The 10,000-nt window shown below is 40.1% G+C and overlaps 1 protein-coding gene and 1 pseudogene across 1 annotated transcript in view; both read right to left on the reverse strand.

Annotated features, from left to right (window-relative positions):
- LOC133645155 (sideroflexin-5-like) overlaps window positions 1-8,562 on the reverse strand; it is a 34,816-nt gene extending 26,254 nt beyond the window's left edge. The window contains exon 1 of the mRNA XM_062040002.1: window positions 8,367-8,562. Coding sequence (XP_061895986.1) covers window positions 8,367-8,423 — 57 coding nt within the window. The 5' untranslated portion in view covers window positions 8,424-8,562. The remainder of the gene's footprint in view (window positions 1-8,366) is intronic.
- A 283-nt stretch (window positions 8,563-8,845) lies between these two features.
- The window catches only part of LOC133644991 (rab11 family-interacting protein 1-like), a 29,142-nt pseudogene continuing 27,987 nt past the window's right edge, over window positions 8,846-10,000 (reverse strand).

Here is a 10,000-nt window from a genome sequence, read left to right on the forward strand (position 1 = left end):
GCAACTGACGCTGTGGTCAAAGTTGGAGTTGCCACAAAAGACATAAGATATTCTTCTTTTTTTTTTTTTAGTTTTTATTGACATCCAGCATCAGACATTCTTATCCATTACATCATATTTGCGTACATTATACCTCTATTGTCTGCCCTAAATGTCAAAATAATATTATTTTGTTTATATCCCAACCAAGCCACCACTGCCCCAAAAGAAAGAAAAAAAAAGAGGAAAACAGCAACAAAAAAACAAAAAAAAAGTAATAATAATAAAATACATTACAAAAAAAAAATATATATATATATATATAAAAAAAATAAAAATAAAAAAATAAAAAATATATATATATATAAAATGAAATAATATTAACAAGATAGTAAATAAATACATATAAAAATAACTATAATAAACATATAGGGGGTAATCTTTTTTAAAAACAGTACAATCACTAACTCGAGAAAATAAAAATAAAACCTTAAGATATTCAACACTCTCCTGCCATCTGGCGGCTAAAGTGGATAGTGCGCCCACCAGTTTGTCACGTTTCATGTGTCAGGTATACTGGACCATATGAATCCCCTTCCTACTGTCATGTGGACCGTTAATTTGCCACCAAACAGAATTTCACCACAACTGTGCAATAATAACATTGTGAACACTAAATGTGGATATTGATGACATTTACTATTTAACGTTTATTAGGGATGTGAATCTTTGCATTCCACTTCTTGGGATGACGATTCCACTCAGAATATATTCTCGATTAAACCGATTCTCACAACAATATATCTCGTATAAAAATGATAATAATACGCCATATTAGTTGCTGCGAGTAAATGCGCAGATGACCGGGAAAAGTAATGTTTTTATTCATTCTTAATTATTTGTTATCTTCCAAATTTTTATTTTTTTGAAAACTATGAATCGATTTAGAATCAGAATAAATAAGAACAGCAATTTTGGCAATTAGCACCCCTAATGTTAATGGTAGTAATGTAATATTTTGGTATTTGTTGTAGCTACATGAGGATCATAACATTGAAGCAGGGAATGAGTATTAATAACTAGGAATTAAGTAGACGACCACAATGTGTACCACCAGGCATTAATTATATCAATTCCAAAATACAATAATTTTATTTTATAATATGCATTGATTGACTCTACCTAATTAAACATTTCAATTATATTGATTATTTAATTATCCATGTCTTTATTTGCGCTATTCTTTTAATCATCAGAAGTATTTTTGGGATCCCGCTTGCAACCTTTTTTTAACCCTTTTATTCAGTGAAATTACACCGACTTTTCCTAAAACAAAATGTGCATTTAAAAAAAAAATGTTTTAGTTAAGTGTGGTTTGAAAAAAAAAAAATCGCCTATTTTATTGAAGTATTTGTTGACATAATATTACTCTGCTTGTTCCAAAAAAGAAGAAATATGTTGTTTTACGGGTTTTCTAAGAGCTGGGATTTCTTTTCTGACTGAGTCTAGAGTGTAATATACATTTAAAACAGCAGCTAGCACCAATGACTTGTAACCAAGCGCAAGCTTTTCTTCCTGTCACTCACACACACCAGGAGCTGTCGAGACCCACTCGGAAAATAGCTCTCAAACATCAATGATGCTAAATTTAAGATAATGCTGGCCAGTGAAGCCGAATCAACTGTCGAGCTGTTTAGAAATACGACACAGCACAGAAAATAATAATAATTATAATAATTTGAGTATTTATTTCAGTTGTAGATTTTTGCATTTAATTAACAAACATTTTACTACATTTTTATTTGACACAAAAAGCACACACTATGGTGGTCAAGTGTCAAAGGTAAAAAACAGAATTAAAAACAATTCAAATGGAAAATTTTAATTGTAGTGTTTTTCATATTGCTATTTAAATGTATAGTTGTTGCTATTATTATCATATTACTTGTTTATTCGTTACTCATTTATAACTAGGTTTTCTTTTAATCTATATTTAAAGTTGAGCTTTGGTGGCAAAATAAATACTAATGAATAATCGTGTATTAATTGTGATCACAATGTCAATCAAAATGATCGTGATTGTTATTTTTTACACAATCGTCCAGCAACAACATCCCTGGCAAGCTTTGAACACAAACATGTCAGGCTTGTCACTGACAGCTTGGTTATGTTTTACTTTTTCCTCTGTTTGTGTTTTATTTCCTGTCAGCGCTCTTATTTTGGTTCAGTTTCCTGCTTGTCTCCCTGAGCGCTGCGGCTGATTGGCACCTGGCCACACCTGGTGTCAATCGGCCGGATCCTATTTATACCTGCCTCGCACTCCAGTCAGTGCTGGAGTATTGTGGGCTGTTCCCTGGTTTTTGTTTGCTGCATCCTGTATGCTGTGGACTGTGTCCTGTCTCCAGTTCTCCTTGTTTCCTGGTTTCCTGGTTCCTGTTTGCTGTCTCCAGTTTGCCTGTTTCCTGGTTCCTGGTTCGGTTTCCCTGCATTTTTTGGACATTAAAATCATGTCTTCCTGCAACAAGCCTGCCATCTCTGCATCTTGGGGTTCGTCACCAACACTTCCTGACAGAATACTCCAGCCAAATGCAAACCCCGCAGAGATTTCTATGGCGGAGAGGCTTGACTGGATTCTGGCGCTGATGGCCGAATCGAGGATATGTTTTGCCTCCTTTCAAGCTCCTTCCCACCCATCTGTGAGCCTATTTGGGGACGTCTTGGATCCGTCCCGTGACGGGGGGGCTATGAGTAGCTGTGCAGCTGGGGAGGCACAGCTACTTCTAACCCCGGTAGGGCTGCGGACGCCGTCATCTACCCCGGTGGACCCTCCCAGGCCCGCAGACGAGCCGCCAGCTCCTCTGGCTCCGCCCAGGCCGGCAGACGAGCCACCTGCTCCTCTGGCTCCGCCCAGGCCGGCAGACGAGCCGTCGGCTCCTCTGGCTCCGCCCAGGCCGACGTCATCGTATTCTTCGTCTCTGGCTCCGCCCAGGCCGACGACATCGTCAGCCTCGTGATGGGCCCAATCCCTCTGATACTTTGTTTGTCTCTCAACTGACAGAGGTGGTTATAAGCTTAGTTAATATAATCACCTCCATTGTGGCAAATCAATGACATTTCTTAGTCATTATACACGTTATGCATGCAAACAAACTACAATGAGTTCACGGACTGCCAAAATTAGTAGGACTAAATGGTGCTCGCCAAATACTCTCATCAGAGAAGCATGTTTAATGTAAACAGTGGGATTTCTAACAATTAGTGAGGTTTGTGTTATTTTGTCCTCCTACAGAAACCATATTGAAACAAAACATTAATTTTTTCCCCCCATTTATTTTTATTTTCATACATTTTTGAAAAAGCTCCAGGGAGCCACTAGGGCGGCGATAAAGAGCCGCAGGTTGCACACCCCCGAACTAGACCAAAATATACAAAATACGACTAATACTGAAGGGACATGTCCGGGCCCATAGTCCTTAACTTTCTGGAAATGTGGCCCCCAGAACAAACTAGTTGAAAACCTCTGCTGTATTCCCCGTCATGTCCTGCACATACAGTCTGAGGCCCCGTTTACACTAAGCCGGATAAGGTTATCCAGGGTAAATCACACCTAACCTTATCCGTGTCCACACACAACAATGCCACCGTTTAAGACCCCCTCCCACCCTCGTGAGCCGGCGCAACGCGACCTAATACGCATGCGCGGAAAATGCGCACGTCATAGTCACCTCCAGTGTTGCCTTGTGTGCAAGTTCTTAAATGTAACTTATCTGAACAATATCCAGTGTTGTGGTATTTCAATTAACTGGAATCCAGTGTGCTGTGGGGCCCTATTGTAGTGAATCACACCTGAACCATCATAAATTATTCAAGTCTTCATTAGACACGTAAACAATGTGATAAAGAACATTTTACAGCAACCAATCTAGGGATCTAGATATCTGGTCAGGACACTCCTCACTCTTTTGCCTTCGCCTTCATTGTCCATTCCTTTTTGGTGACTTTACATATTCTAGACCCAGACGTTGAGTCCGCGACATACATGACGGACAATAACTGATACAGTCTGCTTTGCCAGTCCAAATGCATTCGCCATTTTCCGTAGTTAGTCTTCCCTCGACAGCCAGGTAATACAAAGCACACGCTACCTTTTTTAATCACATCCACGGGAGCCCGCATTCTCGTTGACTCTCCTTCGACAAAAGTACGAAGTTTTTCGGTAAGTAGAATCACAGCTGACCTGGACATTCGAAAGTTCTCTTGCCGTCTGAGAAATGTTGTATCCCAAATAGCTGCAATCGCTTTCTCTTAAGGTATTCATGTGTGATTTCCACAAGCGTCTGTACATGTAGAAGAAGGAGAAACACGGGCATGTCTGGATGACTCGCCTCCATATTTCCAGGGGTTAGCTCCGAGTTACGAAACCACTTTATTATAAAGCTGGCTGTGGCACAGTTTTTCTGACTTCACTTCCAGTGTGGGGCGCGGTCTTTCTGGCGTCACTTCCTCTCCGAACTCAGTTTGTAAACGATCAATGAGTCCATACAAAGCTAAGAGCCGGAGATTCAAGATATACACGGCGCACTTACCCGTGTAAAAAATTGTCCGAGGGGGACCTTAAACGATGGTTTAGCGTGGCTGAAATGGGGCTTAGGCTAAATAATTATTCGTTTAAGGCAGGCCTGGGCAATTATTTTGCCTCAGGGGGCCAAATTTAGAGACAAAAATGTGTCCGGGGGCCGGTATATCTATTTTTAGGAACACTAATACAAAACCTTTCAATAATGTCTGAATGCTAAAACCGTAATGACAGACCGCCCAAAAAAACGGAATGGAATTTTACTTTCTTTTACTGAATGAGACACCCATAATGTACATGAAAATAAAGAATGTGGGACTTACAATATTAACTATGAAGGATAAAACACTGAATATTGACAACATATGAACGTCACACCCCCTCTCGATTTACATATTTTACAATCAAGCGAAACGCAACAAAAATTCAACAAACACAGCAAAATATGAACGCGAAGGGTAATAAAAAAAAAAACAACCTACAATCTGTTACATCACTAAGCTTTAGAACTTTGTTGTAAAAATCTCCTTCTGCATCTGTCCCTGACACACACATTTCAGGCTCTGAAAACACTCTGTGGAAACGCTCACCACCCACGCTCGTCTGAGCTGCTGTGACATAGTAACTAATTAGATTACCATGGTAACTAATTATATTACCATAGTAACTACTTAGATTACCATAATAACTAGTATATCATGCAAAAGCATAGATTCCAACCATTGAAATAATTTGTATAGTTGAAGACTTAAGGTCATTAGAAAACATCACTGCACATCATAATGGCAGCTACACTTTCCATCTTAAAGATCTAAAACATTTTTGGGGGAGTGTCCGGCAAGCCAGATTGAAAAGCTTAACGGGTCGCTTGTGGCCCCCGGGCCTTAATTTGCCCAGGTTTGTTGAGATTGATTGAGATTTTTATTAGTAGGTTGCACAGTGAAGTACATATTCCGTACAATTGACCACTAAATGGTAACACCCGAATACGTTTTTCAACTTGTTTAAGTCGGGGTCCACTTAAATTGATTCATGATACAGATATATACTATCAGATATATACTATCATCATAATACAGTCATCACACAAGATAATCACATTGAATTATTTGCATTATTTACAATCCGGGGTGTGGGATGTGGAGGGTGGGGGGAAGGGGGTTAGGTTTGGTTGTTATCATCACTTCCGTCATCAACAATTGAGAACAGAGAAATGGACATTGAAACAGTGTAGGTCTGACTTGGTAGGATATGTACAGCAAGTAGTGGACATAGAGAGAGAGAGAGAGAGATCAGAAAGCATAAGAAAAAGTATCTACATTTGATTATTTACATTTGATTATTAACAATCCGGGGAGGGTGTTAGTTTAGGGTTGAAGTTGCCTGGAGGTGTACTTTTATTGTGGTTTTGAAGGAGGATAGAGATGCCCTTTCTTTTACACCTGTTGGGAGCGCATTCCACATTTATGTGGCATAGAAAGAGAATGAGTTAAGACCTTTGTTAGATCGGAATCTGGGTTTAACGTGGTTAGTGGAGCTCCCCCTGGTGTTGTGGTTATGGCGGTCATTTACGTTAAAGGCCTACTGAAATGATTTTTTTTTATTTAAACGGGAATAGCAGATCCATTCTATGTGTCATACTTTATCATTTTGCGATATTGCCATATTTTTGCTGAAAGGATTTAATAGAGAAAATCGACGATAAAGTTCGCAACTTTTGCTCGCTGATTAAAAAAAGCCTTGCCTGTACCGGAAGTAGCGTGACGTCACAGGAGCTAGTATTCCTCACAATTCCCCATTGTTTACAATGGAGCGAGAGAGATTCGGACCAAGAAAGTGATGATTACCCCATTAATTTGAGCGAGGATGAAAGATTCGTAGATGAGGAACGTTACAGTGAAGGACTTGAGAGACAGTGATGGACGTATCTTTTTTCGCTCTGACCGTAACTTAGGTACAAGCTGGCTCATTGGATTCCACACTCTCCTTTTTTTATTGTGGATCACGGATTTGTGTTTTAAACCACCTCGGATACTATATCCTCTTAAAAATGAGAGTCGAGAACGCAAAATGGACATTCAGTGCCTTTTATCTCCACGACAATACATCGGCGAAATGCTTTAGCTACGAGCTAACGTGATAGCATCGTGCTTTAACTGCATATAGAAACAAAAAAATAAAGGATAGAAGGAAGGATAGATAGAAAATCAACAATACTATTAAACCGTGGACATGTAAATACACGGTTAATGCTTTCCAGGCTGGCGAAGGTTAACAATGCTGTGCTAACGACGCCATTGAAGCTAACTTAGCAACTTAGCAACGGGACCTCACAGAGCTATGCTAAAAACATTAGCTCTCCACCTACGCCAGCCAGCCCTCATCCACTCATCAACACCCGTGCTCACCTGCGTTCCAGCGATCGGCAGAAGGACGAAGGACTTCACCCGATGCGTTTGGCGGCCCGGAGACGTAGGAAGTCAAGGTGAGGTTGGCGGCTAGCGCGGCTAGCGCGGCTAGCGCGGCTAGCGCGGCTAGCGCGGCTAGCGCTCCAACAAAGTCCTCCTGGTTGTGTTGCTGTAGTCCGCTGCTAATACACCGATCCCACCTACAACTGTCTTCTTTGAAGCCTTCATTGTTCATTAAACAAATTGCAAAAGATGTCCAAAATACTGTGGAATTATGAAATGAAAACAGAGCTTTTTGTATAGGATTCTACGGGTACCATAACTTCCGTTACTCTGACTTCGTCACGCGCATACGTCATCATACCGCGACGTTTCAGCCGGATATTTCCCGGGAAGTTTTAAAAGTCACTTTATAAGTTAACCTGGCCGTATTGGCATGTGTTGCAATGTTAAGATTTCATCATTGATATATAAACTATCAGACTGCGTGGTCGGTAGTAGTAGGTTTCAGTAGGCCTTTAAGGAAGTAGTTTGACATGTACTTCGGTATCAGGGAGGTGTAGCGGATTTTATAGACTAGGCTCAGTGCAAGTTTTTTTTACTCTGTCCTCCACCCTGAGCCAGCCCACTTTGAAAAAGTGGGTAGGAGTGAGGTGTGATCTGGGGTGGAGGTCTAGAAGTAATCTGACTAGCTTGTTCTGGGATGTTTGGAGTTTAGATTTGAGGGTTTTGGAGATGCTGGGGTACCAGGAGGTGCTGATTTAAGGGGTTATCCGGCTTAGTTTAGACATAGCCTGAGTTGCCCTGTTTTCTTCTCATTGTGCCAAAGGTGAAGTGCGTTTGATATTGCACTTTGCTCACTTGCAGAAGGGTAAATACATAATTGCCATGGCGGCTGCAGCTGTGTAAAGACAAAAAAAAAAAGTGCTTCAAAATGGGAAGGTCACATGTTCCTTGCCGTGGAAATCATTCTTCATTTGTGAGGGAGGGGAAACTGAGTAATGGGCTTCACGTGGATGGGAGCAGCCCATCAATCTTTAAGGGCCAGGTTGTGCTAGAAAAGGGGGGTGGGTCACAATGTTATTGCTTCGTGTCTGATTTACACTCTAGGTGCAAAAACACGCTATGTCCACGCAGCAGGGTGCAGTTAAACCTGCAGCACTTGCTCGCGGCCATAAAGTACTCAAGTCATTAAAATGTCACGCATTTCACTTGAAAAGTTGCTGGAATTCTGCAGAGGAGCGAACAAAAGACGCAAGTTTGGCTGCAAAGTGGAAGCATCCCGAGGAGGGAGAGGGAAGGGAGGGAGGGAGGGAGGGGGGTGTTTTCCCACCACAGACCCCCCCCCCCGAATGATAAAACCACACAAACAAGATAACAAATTAGGATAAAGACCAACTCACCTGATCGTAGCGTGAGCCCCCGAGCCGGAAGGCAGGGCAAGCCGCCGCTTCCGCCATGACAGCAGAGTGCCTATTTATTATTAATGGGGACGGCGAGACCGTCCTCAAGTACACAACTCTCCCTCGCCGTTCAAAGTAAGTGAAAAAGGAGGGCAGCCCGCGCAAAGCCTGCTGGGAAGTGGAGTCCTCATTCCCCCATTCGCCACCGCGAGCTTAGCAACACGAATGATCGATGCGGTTACATAACTGCTCCTTATCGATAAACAGCCTGGAGATACATACACAAAAAAATGTTTAGGTCATTAAAACAAATGAACTTGGATTAAACTAAGTTTTGTTGCCTTAACTGCTATTTTTTTCCTCCAAACAAAAGTTAAGAAAATAATATTTTTTTACAGCTGTAAAAACATTGGCGTGAGCGCCCCCTCTAGTGGTCAGGACCGAGCATCGCAGCAGAGAGTCGACACCGAGCCACTTGATTGTACAGTAAGGTTGACACTTTATTAATAAGGTGGAGCTTGGTCTGCGGGAATATCTCAAAAACAAACTTACATAGTATTATTGCTTCTCTTTTGGAATTAAATGATGGAATGGATTAGGCAAAGAAATCCAACAATGCAGTAATATGATCCACTTCAAGAAACTCCTCAAACTTTAAGTGTTTACAACAGGGGTGTCCAAATTGCGGCCCAGGGGCCATTTTTTAACGGCCCCACGGCACATTTTAAAAATACGGTTGAAAAAAATTAAAAAACATAAAAAGTGGTATGAAAGAGCAAACAGGTTAAATGTAACAAGAACATGTTGCAATGTTTACTCTAATAACACAAAGGCTGTTTCTTTCTTTAAAAAAAAAAAAAAAAGAATTAAAATCAATGTCATTATGAATTATTGACCTATCCAAGGCTCCAATTACGTCACATTAAATATTCCACTTTAAAGCATTTTTGGGGGCAAATGTTGCATATTTTGTGTTTGCCATATAAAAAACTGAGCTGTTTTTTTTAAAAGAAGGGCCTAAAACGAACAAACAAAAAACATAAACAACAATAAAACTTATAATTGACGGATAGATCTGAAGTTGATCTCGAGACTATTGTGTTAAAAGTAAACAGTACAAAAAAAATGTATAATTTATTTTGTAACACTTTAATGAGTAGGACCCTTTTGGATCCCCAATAATTTCAGTGTGATTTGTTTTTAAGTGTCATTGCTCAAAAAATAATAATGAATTAAAATCAATGGTGTTATTGACATTTTTAAGGCTCCAATTATTATATCATCTCAAATATTCTACTTAAAATTTTATTGGGTGAAAATATGGCATATTTTGTGTTTTTTCCATAAAAAAACATGGTTTTCTTTGACAAAAAGAGCATACAACTTAAATCTTTAAAAACGTTATATTGACAGATAGACCTAATGTTGATCTAGAGATTTAAAACTTGAATAATAATAAAAAATAATAACACTGAATAATGACATGTTTTTTTGACCAAAACCCTGTGGGGTCCCTGGTCGGGATCAAGCCTGAGTGGAGGCCTAAATGTATATTTTTTATACATATATTGTATTGGTTTTTAAAATAAATGGCCCCCGCTTGCTTTGATTTTTCAGTGTGCGGCCCTCAGTGG

Source organism: Entelurus aequoreus, linkage group LG28 (genome assembly GCF_033978785.1).
Source record: "Entelurus aequoreus isolate RoL-2023_Sb linkage group LG28, RoL_Eaeq_v1.1, whole genome shotgun sequence".
Taxonomy (NCBI): domain Eukaryota; kingdom Metazoa; phylum Chordata; class Actinopteri; order Syngnathiformes; family Syngnathidae; genus Entelurus; species Entelurus aequoreus.